Source organism: Natrix helvetica (genome assembly GCF_964273705.1).
Source record: "Natrix helvetica genome assembly, chromosome: 8".
Lineage (NCBI taxonomy): Eukaryota > Metazoa > Chordata > Lepidosauria > Squamata > Natricidae > Natrix > Natrix helvetica.
This window is the reverse complement of record NC_138559.1, coordinates 16,771,192-16,794,940: the sequence shown is the minus strand read 5'-3', so window position 1 is coordinate 16,794,940 and position 23,749 is coordinate 16,771,192. Positions and strand designations below refer to the sequence as shown.

Genomic DNA, 23,749 nt, shown 5'->3' with positions numbered 1-23,749 from the left:
ACTACTTCTGCACAGTTTTACCCAATCTCAGAAGGCGTTTCCTCCATACTAAAGACATTTTTTTGGTGGGGGGGGATTTCTCAAGAGCACCACTGACTGGCACAAGAGGCCACAGGAATCAACTGTGCATCTGAGACAGGCTGTTTGTCTTTCTGGAGTTCTTCCTGAGGTCCAGCTTGCTTATCTATGTCTCACTCAGTACCATGGCCTCCCAGTGCAGCTTCCTCAACAGCTATGAAGTATGATTTTAGACCAGACAGCAACTTGAGAATCATGAATTTTGGATCCTGTTCTAAAGTAACCCAATAAAACATCATTAACCATAACCGTTAGTGGAAGGAAGACAACAATGCAAGAAGACAAATATTAACTACATAATGATGCAAAATTAAAGCAGTTCCTGAGAAAGCTATCAACAGTTGTTTCTTTCCAGTGAAACTCTTGCTAAACAGTCCTATCTTATAAGAGGATTGGCTGACTAATGATTGCTTCCCAAACTATCAGGATCTCACAACAGAAGTCGTCCCGTCCCCCCCCCCCCAATCTTTACATTAACTGATCTGAAAGACACAGGAACTGTTGCATATTCATTCCTTTCCTTCTGATCAGAATATCGTGAGAAGCACAGTCAATGATTTGTCTTTTACATATCTTACATTTTATCTCTATGGAAGAGAAGACTGGCATACTGTATTCCACTCCTCTGAAATGATTTATTTTCATATATACTTGCTTCAAAATATTTCAAACTAATAATAATAGAGCTGTCTGAATCCCAGGATGAACTATTGTATGTTCTAGTTCTTTCACTGCTTAGCAAAGTCAATCCAGGAGGGAAACAATAGTTTAGCGAAATAACTAAAACCAGCTGCAGAGAATAGCATGCATGCATCACCCCTCAAATAAGGCCCCTTAAAATGAAATACAATGAAGGGTAGCCTGGAGCAATATTGTTGCTCTGAGTTGGAATGGGATTGGAAAGAAACATCTTGTAAATATTGTTTAGTCAAAAACTGAAGGTAAATGATTAGCCAACAACCATGAGGGTACAGCAAACAAAAACTCAGGATGTTGAATAATAGGAAACATCTTTTAAAATCTTCTGCAAACTTCATCATTCCTCACAATTACCTGAAATTCTCACCTTCTTTATGTTTTCAACAAAAAAAACATAAGAGAAGGAAGAATTGTTCAACATGTGTATAATAAATAAAAACTATGCAATAAAATCTTTTAAGTACGTCTTTATAAGAAATATAACGCTGAGTAATAATACAACAAAATGTGGATTTTGAATACTTCTTTGAATCCTTTTAAATTAACACAATCTCTTTGTTATAATTTATTGGATTACTTGCATCACCTTTTCCAAATATTAATTTGGTGTATGGTGCAGAATTTCAACAAGCTGGCTTGGCCAGGCATGGCAAGATATCAAACTGGAATAATCTAATATTGAAACAAACTACTTAACCAAACTCTAGAAATTCATGTCCAATATTTTATCAGAAGTCTTTCTTTAAAAATGCAAATCTAAATGAGTAGTTAACAGAGCTGATAACTAGTGCATTCTAGAATGGCATTTTGATTCAACTATTGCAAGATATTTTGTCCATATTATTGTGATGGTACCAGTGGTGGGTTCCGGATCCCGGTGCAACTAGTACGGTGCAACAGGGCCTGGCGTCCACCACATGAACATGTGCAGCATGTGCGCATGCATCCTTACCTCCTGTGATGCTCCGCAACACTCCAGCTGCTTAGTGGAGCGTCGTGCAGGCATCGTTAGCTGCATGTGCAGAAGCGCCGAAGAGCTCAAATACCGGTAAGGAGCGTGGGCAGGCGGGTGGGCCCTCCAGAGCACCGTACTGGAACCGTACCCGGTGCTCCCGGCATGCACCGGTACACCCATACCGGGGCGTACCGGTTGTAACCCACCAATAGATGGTACATACTTTTTACAACGTAACAATTTTTGAAAACATGAGTTTTAGAAACTTGCTTTTTAAAAAACCAATAGGGACAGCAGATTTAATGCATCCACGCCACATGCCTAGATTAATGGAATTGTAATTAAAGTAGAATACTGAATTCCTAGAGGCGTACTTACATTATAGTCTGTTACAGAAGAAAGAGCATGGTCTTGTGGCACCTTAAATACTAACATATTTATTATAGCATAAGCTCCAGTCCATGAAAGCTTCTTTATAATAAATGTGTTAGTCTTTAAGATGCCACAAACTCAATTATTATTGAATTTCTAAGCTCCATCATCAAGCATTCTACTAAAATTTAAAACTGTCTGCGCCTTGATGGAGTTGCATCATATTTCCAGCCTACTCAAGCTGCCTGCAACAAATGCAGCTTAACATCTACAAAATAAATGTTCAAATATCAATAGTTTTCCCTAGAAGACTGGCAATGCTGCATTTAATTAAACGTGAAAAAGGTCAGCCAGAAAAAAAAGGTGTGCACCTCTAGGAATGCATATTGTGGATTAGTTACCCTAACAGCTACTCCAATCTAGTTTCAACCTGTTCGCTTAAGAGCCAGATCTATATTGTTCCCAACTTAAGATAATAATAGGTGATGCCCATGTTATTCATCACTTGGCAAAGCCATGTTCATACTCAAAGAGAGATTGTTCTGTTAACTTTACTGCTGCAAGATAAGCAGGCTTTAGTTGCTTTAGTTATGGGAGAACAAGGGAAAATACCCGAACAATGGAAAAGGATTTGGAGAGAATGTAACCTAGAGGTGTGTGAGTAACACAATATTTCCATACTGCCAAACACCTGGGCTCCTAAACACCATACACTAGCCCTTCATCAGAAACTACTGCTGTTCCCCCCCCCCTTCCAGAAACAGACCCTAAAGGAGGATTTTTCTGTTAAGCTCTTCAGCCAACAAAGGCACTTTTACCTGACAGTGATCATATCACTGAATTTGTGGATTTCCTTTCAAAAGTCACGAAGTCATATCTATGCCAGGTTTGTAAATGATCCCTTGTCAAATGATGGATTAAAAGTTTTTTTTTAATGCATTTATTTTTTTGCTTTTAGGAAAGGACTAGGAAAACTTGTTCAATTAAACTTATCTCTTCATTGAGTCTCAATAAAATGCCTTACGTCCCTCCAAATCCTTCCCAGAAATAATCAAAGTCCATTAGTAAGCTATTTTTCCTAGTCCTTCTTCTACTTTCAATTATCTATCGTTTTTTTTACTGGACAAATACTGTACAATCAATTCCAGAGTGCTTCCAATGCTTAAAACTGTACCTGTCTGTAATTGTGGTCTATATTAACCTCTCCCAGAATTTACTGTTACAATCATAATAATTATTAAAAATGTGAAAATTCATATTTATCAAAAGTAAACATTTTGATAGTAGATCAACACTTATCAAAGTAAGAAATAGATGGCAATTTTGTTCCCTACCCAAATCAGATTCAATTCTAATTTCTTAGGCCTATAGGCCAGTGGAGACGCAAGGATTTTGAATATTGCCGACAGCAGACTTAAAATAATGACAAATAATCCTAGAACTTTTTCACATATATTTTAAATAGTTGTAGAATTCTTTTTTTTTGCAAAGTTTCAATGTTAAAAGCAAAGTTTCACTATTAAATGCAGTACATTTGAAAACAATGGAATTACATCAGAGATGCCAAAAAACTTCTCGGTTAGGGTACCTTAGTATTTGGCAATTATTTCATGACATCCCTAGGTCAAAACTGTGAATTAATTTTAGCTAGTAGATTGAGATTCCACAATACCCTTTTGAGTACACTGCAATTCCCAGACCCAAGTTTGGGAACTGCAGGAATATACTAAAACAAAAACAGCAACAACAAAAAATCCCCCGTTTCAAACATGCTATAGAAAAGGCTATGTCTGACTACGTTTTCATGAAGCAACATTTTGAGCACTGAAAAGGGGTCACATAACAAGGCTTTCTGATATAGTTGGACATTGAATGATTAGGTCCTGTAAAAATAAGAATAATTCATGACTGAGAGATAAGTTAGCAGGAAAACAGATATGTGTTAATAAGTAGATACCCTAGTTTCCAAGTCATTTTCAAATGCATCCCTATGTAGAAGATGCAAGCAACAGACTAATATAGAAATCACCAGTATAATGGAAGAATAGTAGAATGCTATCATTTAGGATCCCCAGAAGTAAACTTGAGCCCAGTAGGTCCCACAAGTAATGGCTGGGGAGCACAAGCCCATCCAAACACACTTTTCTATTAAGCCTCCTCCTCACTATGCCAATATTTTTTTCAACAATCTAGGTTGATTTTAAAGGTATGCCCCTTCATTCAATTATTGAGTATAAAGAAGCATTCCAGGGTTACATCACTGAGTTCGCTGGCATAGTAGCTTACGGTAAGCTATGTTTCCCTGCCATTCTCATCCAGTGATTTCATATAGTTGAACCTTTTCTTGGTCTGATGTCTTCTTCAGTCTGATGGGTTGGAATTCCCATGATACTCCAGCTAGCTCAGCCCCTCTGTCTAGAAGACAAGCAACAGGACTATGTAAATTCTTTGGAAGAAGTGGTTTGGAACATGCTGCAGCATGTATGAGACACTTCTTCTGCAACTGTTATCAGAGTTACATCTTTTTCTAGGATCACATGGCCATCTTGGAAGCTGCTCACAGCTGTCTGTGCACGAATGTGCATGCACAGCCACTTTTGTGGTGGGGAAATAAAAAACAAAGGAAGTGGCTGTGCATGCACATACATGCAAAGATAGCAGGGAGTTCTTTAAGGTATTTGCACATCCCTAATTAGCAATTCAAAAAAAAAAAAAGACCAAGTCAGCATTATTCCCTTTTACAATAAAAAAAAATCTGTGTAACATGTGAAAAGAATATGAATCAAGTTGACTCAGTTCACTAAACCAATTATCAGGAACATCAAATGATCAAAACCCGAACCAACCAAATCAAAAATACCCTCCACCATAATGAACAAAAGATAACAGTGGCAATAATAGAACAGCAGAGGACATGCAAATGAAAAGACTGTTAATTGCAACTAAAAATACCTGTTGTTGGGCTCAAGTAATGTTTTTCAATAATCCTGGAGGTAAATTATCTCCTTTTACATAAAGACAAATGCATATATGTGTATGTATGTATGTACGTATGCATGTATATGTATACATATGCACACTTTTACAATGCACTGTAGCACTAGAAGTTTAAATGGGGCAGTTAGTTAGAGAACTGTAGACAGAGGATACCTTCTTTTAATCCCATAAAAGTTATCCTTTTTGCCAGAAATATTAGGAACTTCACTCACTTCCCAGATCTGCAATTTTTATGGCATTCCCATTCAGATACTGCTAAGTTCACATCTTTTCCCAGCATCCATTTCTATTATCTCCCCAGTAAAGTCTGTGCCAAATGATTTAATTGCACTGACTTCCAGCTATTCTATCAACTTCCTACTGAACATAACCCATTCTCTGCTTCCTTGCATAGTGGCTGCTCTTGGACCAAGCCTCTTTTTCCCTGTTACTTATGCACCTCCTCCCCTACCTATTAGTAAAATCTTTGATCTCAAGAAAGATTATCACATGCCTTACTCTCTTAATAGCAGAAAGTAAAGTACATGGTCTGCAAAACCCAGGAGGAAAAATAAAATACTGCAATCCTGTTTACCTATAGCATTTATTTCAAGTATTGGAACTGTGACAGTTATAGATATCATAGGAGTTAAGTTATTCTATTAATAGAAGTTACCTTGTTGTCTACATATAGTGAGATCCGGAGGGAGGGAGGGAGGGAGGGAAGGGAAGGGAAGGGAAGGGAAGGGAAGGGAAGGAAGGAAGGAAGGAAGGAAGGAAGGAAGGAAGGAAGGAAGGAAGGAATGCCTGGGCACTATCATTCTGCATTTATTAGGTGAGAAAGCAGCTGCAACTCATCTCAGGAGTTTTTTTTCTCCCCATGCAACATAGAACTTGGGGTTTATCTCATGCCTGAAGCAGTTACAGCAAGGTTAAGAATGTAACAAAACAATAACTCTAAATAAGAAACAGACTTTTCATCAAGAGGGAAAAAAGTGTCCCCAGAGACAAAGCAGTCAGGCTTTCTATCTAACCTTTTAAAATTGTTCCCACAAGTTAACTAAAAAGATCTGAATGTATTAAAACAAAGCAGAAAGATAGCAGTTCCTTAAGTAACTTAAAATATGTAACTTGTTTTTATATGACATATACTGTTAAATTATTGTAAGGAGGAAAAATGGCTGATGTGGCTTGGTTAAGGTAACTTTTGAGTAGCAATATGCACTGGTATTAACTGATCTTTTATATAGAAGATTAAATGTTAATTATTTTACTGAAGTGGGTTGGGGGAAGTGTAGTATAAAAACTGGAGAATGTTCCCTAAAGTGAAATTAACCTGACTCAGAATTACTAACAGATTGCAGTACAAGAGGGGTGACAATTCTAAAATGCTGAGATTAGAGAGAAATCCTAAAGAATAGGAACCATTCTTCTGGCATTATGGAAGCAGCAAAATCATAACTAAAGCAGTTATTGTTCAACAATGCTTTTAAACCCCACTGAAGACTAAATTGAACAGTTTAGCAATGAGCACAAATACAGCCTAAGGAAAAAGAAACCTGGAAAACTGCAGATGTTCTCCAACAATATCTTACCACAATTTTGCCAAAATGAATTTATTTTGCATGCCACACATTCTCTTGAGAACACCAACTTTTTCTTGTAAATACAAGAGGATTCCATCAATTCAATTCTTTGAAGTAACTATATTTTCAGTATTAGAAAACTGCCAGAAATATTTTGTTTCCTAGCAATAAAAATGCATGATAATTTTCCAGTGTAAGAAATGTATGTGGCTTTCAATAAAGTTTGTTTTCTGCTGCTTCAGGGGGGGTAGGACCTAAAATAAATTTCATTAAAATATTAGAAAGAATGTTTTGACAGTACAAATTCTTCAGCAGAGGAACAGACTGTATCATTTATGCACTAAATCATAAAGTGTGACTTACAATGTTAAGTTAAAAACAAAGTGATCAATTGGTTTAACGTGAACACTAGACCAGGCTATATCCTATAGCATCACAAATTCAGCTTCAGGAGCTTGGAGTTAAAATCCCAGTTAAAATAAACACTTACCTAGAAAAAAAGTCTCTGAATTCATTCTTAACATTCTACGAGCAAACATTCATTTTACAAACACATACTCTACACGGATTTTAAAACATTTACAATATAAAAATATTAATTTTCATCCACTCCAGCATGATTCAATGTAACATGAGACAATTTTGGCTACATCATTTTTAATAACCGTGGGGGGGACAGTACATCTTCATCTTAATACCTTATCAGCTAAGATTTACAATGATAAACCATATTATATCAAACACTGTAAGAATTACTTGGAATTTCACTTTTAAAGGAAAAAAAAAAGGAAAATGTCCTTATGTGCCCAAGCCTACAGCAAGAAATTCTGTGGAACACAATTTTAGAACAATTAGATAATATATTGCATTTACACCAAATTCAAGAATTTAGAAAACAGTCCATATGCATTGTGGCACATTAGGACTTGTGGTCCTCTGGCTATCCATTTTATCTCTAAAAGGGACATCTTCAATCAAAAGAAACGATAAAGACAGATTCAGACAAAACTAGGCTGCTCCCACATAATTAACAATAATCCAGGTGTAAGACAATTTGAATAAAATGACTTTTAATGATCTCCATGTAAAAATAGCACAACTGCTATCAATTTATTGTAACAACTCCGCACATGGTCTTCAAGAATCCATTCATCAGTAATGCTACAAAATTCAATCAGTTTAAATTGTTTTCATAAGCAAAAGAATTCTTAATTTAACCAGGCAAATTTTTAGAATATGGTTAATCTTCTTATACAAACACTCAGGTAATGTTTGTTTTAAGATTATACCTGCTATGAAATGTCTGTGTATAATTAAATTTCCAAGTAGAGGACTTAGGGCTTTCCAAAATAACATTTCCTATCATTCGTAATCTGGCATGGGCTATGAAGTCCTACAAATCTAAAAGGCCCAGGATCACCATCAATCTGAATTTGAGGAAAATGTATATTCCTTTAAATAGCACAAAGAAAATGCACGTTTACTTCTTCTGGAAGTATAATAAAACTTTATGCCATTACATCTATCTTTCAAATTTATGGATTAATCCAAAGGCAGTAAAGCCAAAAGACTGATGATACTTGCTGAGGAAATTGATAAGATGTTCATGGACAACTCAAAGGAGAATAATAGATTCACATGATAAGGAAGCAGGCAGGGAATCCCTAATGGCCACAAAACACAATGAGCTCCTGAGGGTTATGGCATCTGTAGAATTTGGAATTGGAGTTGGAACACTGGGGGGGGGGCTGGCCTCTAGAGAATTCAATTTACTGTCTAACGCTTGGTCAATTTGCTTAATCACTTTTTAAAATGTCTGTGGGGACACACAATGTCAGCCCATTAACAGCTTTTAAATGGCTTAAGTCTCCTCTTAAATGAGAAAAGCAGAACAAACAAGAGATGGTTGCAGGATCTGTCTATGTCATAATTCTTTTATGTGTTTATTTTGCCAGTCAAAATTTAGAGTGATGCATTAAGTCACTGCTAAACTGTGCTCTCAATTACTCTCTCCCAAAGAAAAAGGAAAAACAAAAATACAATGATTAATTTATCTTTGAACTATTAATGTTACATTTTCTAGATGTTTACTGAACAACCTTTTTACTTCTATGTAAAGGAAATTTCTTTGAAATTGTTAATCAATTTAGTTACCAGTTAAAAGCTCCTAAGGAAACTCTGCTATTCTGTATAACAAACTTGTGCTTCAGGAAGCAACTTAGACATCTGGATATTATATTCATTTTTAAATTAAAAATATTGAGACCAAGAATATGTTTTTTTTTAATTTATTAGTTGTTCACTTTAACCCCATGTAAAGTCTTTAACCATAGTTCAGATGGGCTAAAAGTTCATATAATTTGTATTTTCCCTTTCCACCATGAATTTTTCCTTCTATTCTAAGAGAAATTAATGGCATAGGATTAAATCTACAGTACTATAGCTTTATTAGAAGCTACCCTGTTTCCCTGAAAATAAGACCTCCCCGGATAATAAGCCCAATCGGGCTTTTGAACGCATGCACTAAAATAAGCCCTTCCCTGAAAGTAAGCCCTCCCTGAAAATATTGCAACACAGTAGCAGCCATGAGGTGACCACGCTCCCTGCCTTCTGCACCTCAAAAATAATAAGACCTCCCTGAAAATAAGGCCAAGTGCTTATTTTGGGGGGTCAAAAGAAAATAAGACCCTGTCTTATTTTCAGGGAAACACGGTAGTTTTAATCAGACATTATAAATCTGCTTAAAGAGTAGAGTTTATATTTTGATTAAAAATCAACGTTAGCTGCATTAACTCAGATAAAACAATAGTGTTTCTCAATCTCAAGATTAACAAGTGCTGAAGTTGAGAAGCACTGGAATTATACCCTATGCTTACCACTATTAAAAAGAAAGGGGAAAGCCCATGCTGCACCGCTTCATACAATCCTAGACTGGAAGGTAAATAAAAGGCCACCAAGTCCAATTCTCTGAACATTTCTGGATTCACTGTACCTTCTTCTTTACTTCCTCTTTTACCACTTCCAGTGTCAAGGGATTCACTGTACCATCCCTGATCAATGACTGCCCTTTTTTGAAAATCTCCAGGAAAGGGGAAACCCCTCCACATTTGGTAGCTCATTCTGTGATTAGCAGCTCTTGCCATCAAAAATCTTCCTAAAGTATAATCTATTATCTATATCCTTGAAATTTCATCCTATGCCTTCTAGTTTCAACCACTGGATATTTGAAGACAGAGATCATGTCCCTGCTCAACTTTATTTTTGCAACTTAAACATATCTAGTTCTTTTAACCATTCCGCATAGCACTTATTGTGCTTAAGGAGCATATTTTATACTAGAACTGTAGTATAATAGCTTACCTTAGCTAGAGTCAACATATCTAAATCTCTATTAACAGCAACTGCATAATATAGCCATTAATTCTGGAGAAAATTAGGAAGGTATAGGAATGCCTGCAAAGTACAGCATAGTCATATTGTTTATTAGTCCCCAAGGACACATGGAAGCTCTTTTGAAAAAGCCTGGTAGAAAGTTTGAGGTCACTATCTTGCCTATAGTGTCTGGATAAATCTTGGTATGTTTAACAAAAATCAAGGTTTTGGAGGATACACTTGACCTTAGGAAAACTTCCAGACCACGACAAATCTAACTATGATTAAAAGAGAAAGACAGGTCAATGTATGTAACTACTCCAAGTTCTTTGAGTGTCTTGTAAACATACTGTGTCCATATGTAACACTAAGTCATAATGGGATTTGTTTGCTTTGGCTTTAGCACAGGGCTACAAAACTCTGAACCAAGAAGTGGCAACAAAAAAACATTTCACTGTCATCTAGCAATTGCCTGGATTTTTGTGGCCCAGATCTAGTAGCTTACTTTAAATCCAGCAAAGTTGGCGTAGTTTTATAGTTTTCCCACAATGGGGGAATCCATTTGCCACGGCTTAGTAAATGATTAGTAAATCATGGTGGTAATATCTTAGAATGATCTGGAAATGCTTCAAAATGTATAACAACAATGGTTATTAATAAACATTTATATTTAACATTTTTTGAATGCTAATATCATTACTGATCTTATTGCCACCAAAATAGGATAATACAGTGTTTCCCATCTTAATTAATTGCCAAGTAATAAAAATGTCAGATAATACAATATTGATATTTATTATGATTACATCGATTACCCAGACAGACTTTCCCAGATTCTTAGGACTCTACATATTTATTAGGCATTAAAGTCTTATGTAAGTTCTGCTGGGCAACCTACACAATATACCTAATACAAAAAGATACTTCTGGAAACCTGGAAGCAAAAGATTATTACAACTAACTAGTACAGCCCAGCAGCTAGTAGTCAAGGACATGCTGGCTCGGATACTAGAAATAAAATACAACTATCATGAATTGTAGCTGCTAATACATTTTTTTCTCCATGACTGCTAATTTCATCAAGCTATCCACAATTTAGGATCAATACCCTAGACCAGGGGTGGGGAACTGTGGCTCTTTTGCGACTTGTGGACTTCAACTCCCAGAATTCCAGAACCAACATAGCTGCCTCAGGAATTCTGGGAGTTGAAGTCCACAAGTCGCAAAAGAGCCACAGTTCCCCACCCCTGCCCTAGACAATCACTTGCATAAACCACTCTTAAGCAGACTTTCTCAATCCTGGCTTCCAAGTATTATTATGTTATATTACAGTTCCATCAAGCACAGCCAGCAGAGTCAATACCGGACTTCACATACTGCAGAAAATTCAAAGGTTTGTTGTAAGTAGTATACAAGTTTTATAAGGCTAGCAAACATTTAGGAGGTGAAACTACACCTCCAAATACACTCAACCAAAGTCTTCTGTTAAGCAAAGGTATTCAGTAGGCTGTCCTTGAGGGTAAATTCAGCAGGCAGGACTTCAGAGTTAGCCTACCAAAACCTAGTAAAGAATCCTCTGTGCCACTATATCTAGATTGTTTTTTGCAATCCTGATAGTCCTAACTAAGGTTCCAAGGAAAACAAGAATTATTTATTTGGTGGATTTACACGAGGGCCTATCTCACGTGCATGACTCTGGATTGCTCACAATACTAAAAATATCTACAAAAATATAAAACCCATAGCAGTCAGGAAAAAAAATCGCAAAGCCACAATCCAACATTCAACATAATTAAGAAACAGGCTCCTCCGCACTCTTGGGAATCCCAGACTCAAGCACAGAGCCTCTCCTCAGAGCCTTATGGAAGGCCAACAGGGACAGGAGCAATCTGATCTCTAGAGGGATTGTATTCCATAGGGCAAATGCCAGGACATTATAGACTTTCCCCCAAGTTTCTATGAAAAGCATTGGAAAATATAGAATAACATATGTCTGATAACTGATAAAGTTCCCTTTTATTTTATCTAGGTTGTATTAGTGCAGATCTAAGCTATCCCTCTACCTTTCCTGTATACTTGTTTCTAAGTGGCAATTAAAAATATTACGCTATAGTTCTTTTTTCATCAATTGCATGGGTAGCCTTCTCTTAATTCCAAATCTGTCATCTAGAGTTATCCCCTTTTCCTAGCCAGAATTCTATTCAGAATTTTTTTGTTCATTGAATATATTTTATTCCACTTTGCGTTATAGAAAAACCTGGAGCATCTTTTCCAAAATAAACAGTTCACTGAAAATGCAAATAAACATGATATAAACGTTAAATTTACTGAACAACTTTCAGTAGAGCTGGACAACTTTTTGTTCTGAACTGTGGGATAGGTGGGCCAAAATGAGACAAAATCCTATGAAAAAATTTATCTTCAATATACCCAATGTGGTGAAATATTTTCAATGTTATAAATTACTAAGCTGTAAATCTGGCAGAGAAGTGTAAAAGAGATTGCCTAATTTCAGACTCCTTATCTGAAAGGGTTCTATTTCTAACATTTCCAGCTTTAAAAGATTGACAGCTTATTAAACTCAGATACCAAATGTAAAGCAACACCCTTCAGTGGGGCTAAAGGGCATATAAAACCATTCCATCTAACTCGAATTCCCCTTCATAGAAGAAGAAAAAATGAATTATACATATTGCAAAACAAAGTACTTACTGTTCGAGCACCACTTGGAGACAAGGCTCCACTAGGAAGGTAAGGGTTTCCCAGCTCTGGGATCATCAAGAAAGGATAACTTGGATAAGGAGTCCCTTTAAAAAAACCTCCATCTTGCTGTCTTCTAATTACTATGGAAGAAGGAAGATATTAGCTATAAACATTCAGAGAGTAAAACCCCCCTGACAAATGGCAAAACAACCAACTTAAGTTTGTATAAATTACAAAAGTTAGAATTCAAACTCCACAAATTATACAAGATCAGACTCAAGAAAAACTAGCTAGGATCACAAAGCAGAGAAAAATTACCATTGAAGCAAAAAGTACTAAACAAGATGAAATTGTATTTATTCCATTTTGTTATCTAGTACTCATGCCTTGAAACAAATTTGAAACAACAGAAATTATTGTACTTCTAATTAAAGCAATCAACCAATCAAAAATCCATTTTATCTAATAATTCAGTTATATTTATCCACAAGAAAATATCTATAACACCACAAGTTTCATTCAAATGCTTTAAGTCAAAATGTGACACCTGTTGTCCTTTTTCCTCCCATGCAAAACATCAAACTATAATTTGCTCAGATATAATTTACTCAATAAATCACATGAAAAGATTCACAAAAGTCAAAAATTTAAAAAATGGCTCAGCATGTGGATCCTCCAGCAATGTAATACTTAATGTCCAGGATCTTCAGAGTTATACAAATAACACTTCATTCTTTTAGGTCATAATGTTAAACACCTATGTTAGATAAATGCAGGCTTGCTATGATAAATATGTATTGCCAAGTAATGACCTTTTATAAAAAGCTATTTTTTCCTCCCTATTAGCCATTCATTAGTACAAACTGCAGAGTTGCAAACTTCCCAAAGTCTATCTTTGGGGCAAAAGTTGAGGAAACATATGTCACCTTTCATTCAGTGAGCTAGAGATTTATGCAATCATGTTTTAATGTCTGCACTCACACCAAATTACCACTGGATCATTTATCAAGATTAACTGCAGTCCAAAATTCTACACAAATAATAACAATAATTATGACTTTTCCTTCACCTACTGTATTGTTAAGATGAGGAACAATAAGAGTTGTCTCCCCCCCCCCCCCATGTGCAAAAAAGAAACTTAAGGAGGAATCCACCTAATATTAGGTTAATTTTACACTTAGCACCAGCAAGCAATTCTCCCTGAATCAAGCAAGGCTTATTTCTGAGTAAACACTTCACATGTTTTAAACTCCACACAGCAATTCCTATATTTAGAAATAAACTGTATTAATTTGAATGTTTTGAATGAATGTATTCATAAAATTGATCCTTTGGAATGGATCATTAACTTTTTAAAGTTATTTAGAAACTCTCTAGTGGATTGAATTCTGACTTCTCCTTCTCCATTCAAAATTCTGTGGTGCATTTAAAAAAAAATCGGGCTAAAGCCTACTACTGGCTTTGAAATAATTCCAATCCAGGCCAAGGGGACATTCCCTTGTCAAGCAGCAATTCTATACATTCATATGAACTTAAGGGAACAATTCTGCATAAACATGCACAGCATTAACCTATTCCTCTCAGTGATCCTAAACTTCTTCATTCAGAAGTAAAATGGTGCCTCTTGTTTGAGAACACTGATAAATTTACATTCGAAAAGCATTACTTTTTAAAAGAGCCATAGCTCACCATATGCTTTGTTTACTCAAAGTAAAATCTTGTAACTTCAACGAGCCATGGGAGGTATCCTCAGCCCTACAAATTTAACACTAAAGTCTAAGCACAATTGCTGCTAATATAAGAGAATACTTGTTAGTTTGAAATGGGAACTCCTTGGTGCTCTCTGACCTTGCCTGTTTCTTTTTTGTTGTTTTGCAGACGTTTCATTACCCAAACTAGCTAACACCATCAGTGTGACTGATGTTGCCTAGTTTGAGTTACTGGCACTGATGACGGTCCCTAGAACTCATAATGTCAACTAGTTTGGATAATGAAAGGGGTGCAAGAAAGCCAAGCAAGCTCGAGCCACTTCGCAGTATAGCTGCACCTCGATGCACCAAAGGCATCTCCTAAAGAGCAGAATCGCGCGCAGTCAAGAGCCCGTCAATCGGCGCGTTTCACTGCCACTTAAACCCACATACCCAGGGGCGATTCCCATTCCAAAAGGGGTCTGTTCCACAGCAAGAACCATTGTCAGCCACCTTTTAGCCGGCTGGGATTACTTTGGGGGGGGGGGGTTCTACCTTGTGTGCGGAAGCAAGCAAGCCGAAGGGCAGGAGAGCCCCCCCCCCGCGCTCCAGCCAAAGCAGCGCCTTTTGCAAAGACGGGCAACTTCACTGGGGAGAACCAGCCTCTCTCCCCCCCTCCCTCCCTGCGCGGGGATTCCAAATCCGGATTAGGATTCCGCGCTGGGAGCGACGGCCCTTTTCGGAAAAGGAAGGGGGCGGCGAGTCGGATTTCCAGAGCTCCGACCGGCTCGGGATCCCAGGGCCCAACTCGGGGAAGGCAATCCGGAGGAGAGCGGGAGGGCCGGCTCGGGGAAGCTCCTCCTCGTCCCAGAAAACGACGGGAAGAGCCCCGAGGAGAGAAGCGCAAGTCGTCGTCAGGCCGCCCGCCCCACTCCCACCGCCCGTCCCCCCTCCCCCCCGCACTTCGCAGGACGGCTCCATGGCTCGCTACCTTCGGCTGCTGCAGAGTCCCGCGGCTTCTGGAAACTTTCCCGCGGCGGCTGAGGCGGCCTCTCCGACTGGGGGGGAGGGGAGGGGGGGAGAAAGAGGAGGGGGGGGAGACACAAAGAAAGGGGGTTGAGAAGACGCGGCCAAAAGCGCCCCCGGCGAATCTCGACCCCCCCCTCCTCCTCCCCATTTCCGCACCCTCCCCAACCGCCCCGCGCGGGCCTCTCCCCGCCGCCGCCGCCGCCCTCGCGCTTTTACCTCAGAGTCGGAGCCGGAGACGCTGCCGCCGCCGCCGCGGTTCTCGGACTCGTGGACGAGCGAGGACTTGAGCTCGTCCAAGTCGCCATGAGCCGAGCCGCGCCCCCCGGCGCCCTTGTCCTGCTCGTCGCCCTCGTCCTGGAAGGCGATGAGCTCGTCCGGGGCGCCCAGGTCGTCGCTGCTGCTGCTGCTGGCTCCGTTGCTGCTACTGCCGCCACCGCCGCCCGCTCCTCCTCCACCGGCGGCGGCGGCGGGCTGCAGCTGAGGCATGGTTCGGCGGGGTCCCGGTGCGGCGGACGGCCGCTCCGCGCACCCCGCCTGCCTCAGCCCGGCCTCCCGCCTCAGCCCCGTCCCGCCGCCGCCGCCGCCCCGACAAAGTTTTGACACTCGCGGGAAGGGAGGCGGAGGCGCCACGGAGCTTCCCCTCCTGCGGCGTCGAGGGGAGAGCCGAGAGGCGGGAAAAGGCCAGGCGGCGCCGGAGCTGGGAAGGCTGGGCGGCGGCGGCGGAGGGAGCCCGGGTGGAAGTCGCTCGCTCCGGCGGCCGGAGGGGTCCCTTGCTCAGCCCACCCGGGGAGGGTCGAGAATGCGAGCGAGGGGCCGGGAAGGAGGAGGAGGCGGAGGAGGAGCTCCCGCTGCAAATTGACACCCCGGGCGAGCAGGAGGAGGAGGGGGAGGAGAAGGAACGCCCCCCCCCGCCAGACACCCCCTTCCGCTCCTCATCCCCCTCCGCCCCCCGCCCTTTTCTCCCGGGACCCCCCAGCGCCGCGCCCCCTCCCCGCGCAGGGCGTCCCCTCCCGCTCCCTCCCTCCCCCCCCCGATGCGCGCACTTTTCCTTCTCTCTTCCCACTTTTATTGTGATTTAAAAGCGGGGCGGGGTGGGAGGCCGTTTTGGAGCGGGTCTCCCTCGCGGGCTCTGCCTCCCCTTTTCCTTCTTTTTTTTCCCCCTCCTGGAAAGGAGAGGTGCAGAAACAAGGGATCGCTGGAAGCAAACAAGGGTGGGATTTGGGGGTGGTGGGGGGAGGAGGAGAGGCGGACCTCGTTGCAAAGGCTCGCCTGGCCAAATAAAAGCAAGGAATCCCGAAGGAGCCGCCTCTCGCGCCTTCCCCCACCCGGATCCCTTGATTGCTAAATCTTTTTGCGGGCGGGTTTGCATTTCAATGGATGGAATAAAGAGGGATCTTTTGCAGCCCGATCCTGCGCAAGGTAACTTTGAGAAGTCAAACGGGGCGGGGCGGGGTGGAAGGTTGCAACCTAAGCGTGTTTCCTTCCGATCTGGAGAGTTTAAGTCCCGAGGAATTTGGGAAGGCTTGGCTTCGCGAGTGAGCGCGCTGAAGTTTGCCTGGTCTGAAAGGTCTTCTCCAGATAACTCAGCGCCGCGTATGGAAGAAGCTGCTTGACAGCCATGATGATAGGAGCGTTCAAAGCAAAATCCAGTTCAATTCAGCGGGAGCATAATTTGCCAAGCGCTCGGAATTGCAGCCGTTACCCCGCTTTTTCTTTTCTTTTGCAAAGCAGCTAAAACTCCCAAACACTTTGTCCAACAAGTTGCTAATTGGACAACACAACAGCAATGAGTGAAACGCACGTACACGCACTCCTCCTCTCACTATACGCGGTCTTTACCTGCAGGTTTTTCTTACAAATTTGATTTTAATGCCCTCAACAGATTTTTAAAAACAATGTCCCGAACAATGTCTTGAAAGGCAAAGGAGACCACAGTTTGGCCAAGTGACACTGATAAGGAGTGATGCTAATGAAGAATTGCATTTGAGGCTTCTTGTGCTGCTTTCCATCTCAAAGGCTTTGGTGCCAGCTATTTTTGATTTATGGCATTTATTATCCAAATCTGACATCATATATCCCATATTCTGCGGATTACAAGAGCTGAAGACCTGTGTATATGGATGGCACTAAATTGGATGAGGCTTTGGTATATGTGATGGAATGAAGCCATTTTTTAAAAAAATACATTTGGCATCTTTCAAGAAATGGGTATTACTATGGTATGTTAGCCTCTGGTTCCAGTTATTTCAGCCTGACATTTGCTGCCTCTGGTTATATTAGCACAAAGTGTTGAGAGGGAAACACTTAAGCAGCACATGCAATGAAATTACCTACTTACCCCACTGCTCTTTAACCCAGCAACTGTTCCTTATCAGAGGATAACAATTCTTATCAGAGTGACAAATAATTTTTTTATTATTTATCACCTTTGATAAGGTGATAAGATAAAGATGATTATTGTACTATAGAAATGAAAAGGAGATTAATTTTAAGCAGAAAAGCCATGACAAATGTAGACAAGATCATGAAAGATAAGGGCATTGTAATGATAAGGGAGAACTACTGAAAAGCAATGGTCTTTCTATTTTTGGAAAAAATAAAAGGGAAAAAAAGGTAAGATTCTTTTAGGATATAGATTGGGATGTAATTAGTCCTAAAGGAAAGAAAAGCTGACTGTTCTTCCTTGAAGTGAGGTTCAGTAAACAGATTTTGAGCAAATGATGCAAGTGGAATATACATAAGAAAAAACGATTACGTTTGGCAAGATTGTGAGATGTAGAAAAGGGGGAAGAATACTGATAAGGTGGAAGAACAAGATCAAAAAGATTACTAGAGTACTTAGGGAATGATATGAGTTATTTTTTATTTATTTATTTTATTTAGGAGATTTATATTGCTGCCTATTCGCACATTATTACTGTACGGCCTGGGCAAAATGTCAGTACAGGAGTAATTTGGTGAATTCAAACCAATTCAGTAGCACCTGTCACTAACATCTGGATGAATGGCATCCACTCTTAAGTTTGCCCTAAGATTGCACAATGGGATAAGTCTGAAATCTTGAATAAAATGTGATATGCAGGGCAACAAAAATGGCTCTACAATATGTGTATTCTCAGCGTTTTACTTTGCTTTTGACTGACTTTTCAAAGTGAGGATGGCCAGCATAAAGAAAGCCAAAACAGAGATGAAAAATTGATTTAATTTGAAATCTTGGTATTTTAAATTAAATATTAGTGGGTTGGATCCAATAGTGCAGGACAATTCCAAATTGAGCTGGGTTTGAGGTTGTGAAATGCATCCTTTTAACATTTCCGAAAGCCCTATTACGTCAGACAGCGTAAAATGCAAAGGGACCTCTGCTAAAAAAAACCTGAAGGTTTTTTAAAAAAATTAGTTATAGCTTGAAGTTGTATAATTTTAGAGTCTGGTCCTTTACTCTCTGTACCAATCACCCTCCAGTTTCACTAAACGTTTGTGTACATGGACTCTGGTTAATGGAAATTTCAGCCCAAATACATCAAGCAAATAACAGACAAAGGGAAAGCCTCACTGCTCATTTCATAGGGATTCCCTGAGCCACTTCATAGAAAAAGGAGCCTCTTTTATGCTCAGGGTTCTGTTAAATGAAATGTGTATATATACTTAGTTCACCTAGATTGCCTTAGCAATATTTTAGTTACTTACCTTGGTGTGTCAACAGGATGTTACATATTTACCTTCTTTTTGTTTTTAAACTTTTCACAGTCAGAATAGACTGAGGTACAGTACACCAATAAGACGTATTGGCATGTTTGCCAAGAATAAATTCCCAGCACAGTTTTCACAAGGAAAACTGAAACAGCCTTCTAACCAAAACAAATAAGAAGTTGCATTATGTTCCCAACTACAGGTAGTCCTCGACTTATGACCACAATAAGGAACAGCAATTCGGTTGCTAAGCTAGCAGTTTTTAACTGAGCCGCCTCCAATTTTATGACCTTTTTTTTTTTGCCACAATTGTTAGGTGAATCACTGCAATTATTATGTGAATCACGTAGTTGTTAGGTGAATCCAGCTTCCACCACTGACTTTGCTTGTTGGAAATTAGCCTGGAAAGTCGCACATGGCAATCCCATAACCCTGGGACTCTGCAGCAGGGCTGGTCTTAAGTCAGTTTTTTCAGTACCATTGTAACTTAAAACAGTTGCTAAATGAATGGTTGTAAGTTGAGGAGTACTTATATTTCGTGCTGCAAAATAAAAGCTGGTGCCTGCAATCAAGCCGACTTGTTCTTACATGATGCCTTAATTAATCTCTTAAAATACTCTTAATTGAGCTGGAAAGAATTACTACCAAGTGTGATATATTGTGGCTTGTATGTACACGATGTGACATGTTTTATCTTTGTTTTATCTTTTGGTAGGAATCGGAGCGCGCAAACATCTACCCTGTATTTTTTGCTCACCTAGTGATATAGGAAAGCCTTCATGTTATGGATTCTTATTATTAACACAGGTGTGTCAAAAAAGTTAACATAATGAAAGAATAAAAGCAGGAGCTAACTTAACATATTATTAAGCAATAGGATTAACAATAGTAAAAAATCAGCAACTCCTGTAAGAATTCAGGAGGAAGATAGCTACTGATACAATCAAAGAAAGATGGGCAGTTGAGAAATATGACGAAAAATTAATTGCCATTACTATGGTTTATACTTTGTAAGATATAAGTTAAATATCAGTACTTATTTTGTACCGTTCAGCCTATGAGAGACAATAGGGGACAAAATTGAGAAAAATTAAGGCAGGGCAAATGAGAAGAATTTTTATTCTCATTTTAGAATTTGTATTGCAATGGTTAGCTTCATTCACACTGAGTTAAACTATGTTTTATTTTAGCCATGATTGAATAAACCACAGATATCTAGGTTCAAGGGCACACTGAGCCATACGCCATTGTTTGCAAACTATGAACAGGGTTCAGTTGAGGATTAGTTAGCCAATCCTGATTAAGCTGTACGGTGATGTAACATAATACGTAAACTCAGGCTTTGCTACAATTCGATAACTGAGAGATCAGTCAATGTTACTTCTAAATAATTATATGTGGAATCACGTATATTTGGTTTAACAGTTTATGAAGATGAGATGGTTTTTCATGAATATTTTCACTATTTTTATATGACATTGGAAACGCTATTCTGACCCAGATTTTAGTGCTTTATAGATTTATTTACATCATTATTGAATAAATAAGAGTGTAATTTTCCATCGGTAATAATAAGAGTATTTCAAAAGGCCTGCTTCCCCCCTCTGTATCATCTCATTTGAGCCACATAGGCTACGCCTATGTTCATTCAATCACCCCAACACCCTAATGGAAAGATTCTGCTCTTGTGTGTATTGACTTTCCTACCCTGATGCCCTTCTAGCTTACAGAGTAAGTTCATACAACCCACAAAGCCATATTTTGCTTAACTGTAAAGGAACTGCAGGATAGGAGAGTTATAAAGCATACTGACTGGGTTTGCGCCCTAAAATTCAAACGGAACAAAACCTGGTTGGGATATGAGAATGCTACTGCACAATTCCCAGCCAGTCTGGCTAAATTCTTGTCTTTCTATGCCATGAATCAAGCAAAGCCTTACAAATGGAATGTCATCCTAAGAGCCGGATGGGAATTTGAAGAATTTGTAGGCAGCAGCACTCTGGAAGTTGAAGTCCAAGATATAGAGAGGGGACTTGACTGAGTAAGCTTGCCATATCTGTCTGTCTGTCCGTCCATCCATCCATCCATGCCTACAATGACTACCTAGTCATTCAGTTGCTAAGAGCTCAGCATGGATAGTAAGGCAAATATTTACTCTAGCTGTAAGCAGCTATCCCTGGATCAGGCTAGGAACAAAAGAGTTAACCACATCTGGAATATTGGTGTGGGATTAACTTCCCCCTGACACATGCTTCTTGCAAACAAATGGTGCTGTGATTGTGCAGACCTTCATTAGAGGAACTTGATGTAATTACCCTCTTTTCTTTACTGGCCTTGCAGCTATCTCAGTTCTGTTTATGAACATTATCAGCATGCATGGATTTCTCTGTGATCTTTTCCATGAGCTTCAGTTGCATATTGGGCATAATTGCAAAGGCGTAATTTCTTAATTGATCACTCCTGCATTGAGCTCATTCCAACTTATTCAACTGTTTTGGAATGCGTATACCCTACCCATATTTAAAGAAGTGAGTTGTATCATCCCAACTCATTCTTTGCTTAAACATAGTTTATTCAGTCAATCACTTTTGATGGGTTTCTACATCTCGAAATAGGAACAACCATTAGATGGTGGGAAAGGGTTAAAGAGTTTTCTGTATCTCTTTGCTGACATCTGGTGATTTAGATTTTTGTGCCCCATTTATTTATGGAAAGAGGTGTGGTGGCCAAGCTGTGATACCACTTCTTTGGACATGGAGAGAAGAGCTCAATATTCATTCCATTTCCTGATTTTTTTCTCACCTTCCAGTTATCCTTGCTGCACCTCAGGCCAGAGCACCGTTTCCAACTTGGCACTTTCCAAATGGATTGGCATTCCTAACTCCAGGGAATTCCGGGAGTATAATTGCCAGAGCGGAAGAGGATATCCAAGAGAAACGGCCATAGCAAGGTGAAGTGCACTCCACGTAACACAGTGCAGCACAAAAAGGTGGGTTTAGATCCAAATATACTTGTATTAGGATTCTAGAGAAATTACAGAGACATAAATTAGTTCGCCACAACTTACTAACTTGATGAGGTTTAGGTAATGGTTTTGGAACTATGACCCTTTTTATTTGATATATAGCAGTTACAGAAAACATGGGTCACCTTTATTTAAGCTGTGCTGCAATTACATATTGTATATATGGGCTGGGTTGTTGTTGCTTGAAAATAGGAAATCAAAGGAGAAATGAATATTGAACACCCTAGAGTAACCTTCCAACACTTGCACCGAGTGTGGTCAATGGCCTCACATGTTTGAAAAGTGTAAAACTGATTTGTAGACTTTTTTTACCCACATATTTTTTTAAAAAACCTTGAACTAAATGCAATTCAGAATCATGAATAGGATCTGCATTTGCCTCTACCAACATTACACCTCTGTAGAAAATATACATACCGTATTTTCCGGAGTATAAGATGCACCGGAGTATAAGAGGCAGCAAGATTTTGAAGAGGGGGGGGGGAGTTTTTGCATTCTGCAAACCTCCCAAAAACGGCCCATTTTTCACAGAAATGGGCCCATTTGTTTCCCCCCAAAAAGCATGAATAGCCTTTAAGGAGCTTGCAGAGTGCTCCTGGTGGGTGGGGTGGGGCAAAAATAAGCAAAAAACGGCCCGTTTTTCGCTTTAAAAAGGGAATGGATAGCCTTTAGGAAGCTTATCGAGTGCTCCTGGGAGCTGGGGGAGGTTAAAATTGAGCAAAAAACGAGCCGTTTTTTGCTCATTTCTGCCCTCCCAGCCCCCAGGAGCACTATATAAGCCTCCTGAAGGCTATGCACGGCCATTTTGGTGAAGGGGCGGGGTTTCGGGAGGCAAAAAATGCTGTATTCAGTGTATAAGACGCACCCAGATTTTCAGCCTCTTTTTTAAGGGAAAAAGGTGTGTCTTATACTCTGAAAAATACGGTACAAACATACATACATACATACATACATACATACATACATACATACATACATACATAAAACAGTGTCACAGAACACATTTAACTGCTTACCCAGGTCATGGGATAGCATATTTTGGGGGGAAAGGAAATTCAGTTAAAAGACTCAATTAATTCCATAATGGTTATTTTTAGTTCCAGTCTGATTATGTTGGTTTGGAATTAAGCTAATTCTCCCCTCATGCCCCCCCCCCCTGCACTTTCACCCTTTGACAAAATTCTGGAGAAGATGCGCAGAGGCTGCGGTACAATATTTTTTGTGTTCTATTGACAGTGCGCATGATGTGGGCCCAGCCTGATGAATACTGGGCAACCTGAGAGTCCTCCACATAACAGATTTCAACCCGAACCATTATATTATAACATACATATAGATACTCCTCAATTTACAAGTTTATTCAGTGACCGTTCAAAGTTACAATGGCACTAAAAAAGTGACATGGCTGTTTTTCACACTTACAACCATTGCAACATCCCATGGTCAAAGATTCAGATGCTTGGCCACTGGTTCATATTTATGATGGTTGCAGTGTCCTGGAGTTATGTGATCCCTTTTTGCGAACTTCTGACAAGCAAAGTCAATGGGGAAGCTAGATCCACTTAATAACCAGGTT

The 23,749-nt window shown here is 39.7% G+C and overlaps 1 protein-coding gene and 1 long non-coding RNA gene across 2 annotated transcripts in view; one reads left to right on the top strand and one right to left on the bottom strand.

Moving 5' to 3' along the window:
• The window catches only part of TCF7L1 (transcription factor 7 like 1), a 59,814-nt gene extending 43,736 nt beyond the window's left edge, over positions 1 to 16,078 (bottom strand). The window contains exons 1-3 of the mRNA XM_081961143.1: positions 15,675 to 16,078; positions 15,421 to 15,487; positions 12,751 to 12,881 (exon numbers count right to left, since the gene is read on the bottom strand). Coding sequence (XP_081817269.1) covers positions 12,751 to 12,881; positions 15,421 to 15,487; positions 15,675 to 15,944 — 468 coding nt within the window. The 5' untranslated portion in view covers positions 15,945 to 16,078. The remainder of the gene's footprint in view (positions 1 to 12,750; positions 12,882 to 15,420; positions 15,488 to 15,674) is intronic.
• Positions 16,079 to 16,530: 452 nt separating this feature from the next.
• Positions 16,531 to 22,090, top strand: LOC309396216. Its single transcript, XR_014176069.1, has 3 exons — positions 16,531 to 16,877; positions 19,864 to 19,955; positions 21,958 to 22,090. It is a non-coding gene; the product is annotated as an uncharacterized lncRNA (long non-coding RNA).
• The last annotated feature ends 1,659 nt before the right edge of the window (positions 22,091 to 23,749 follow it).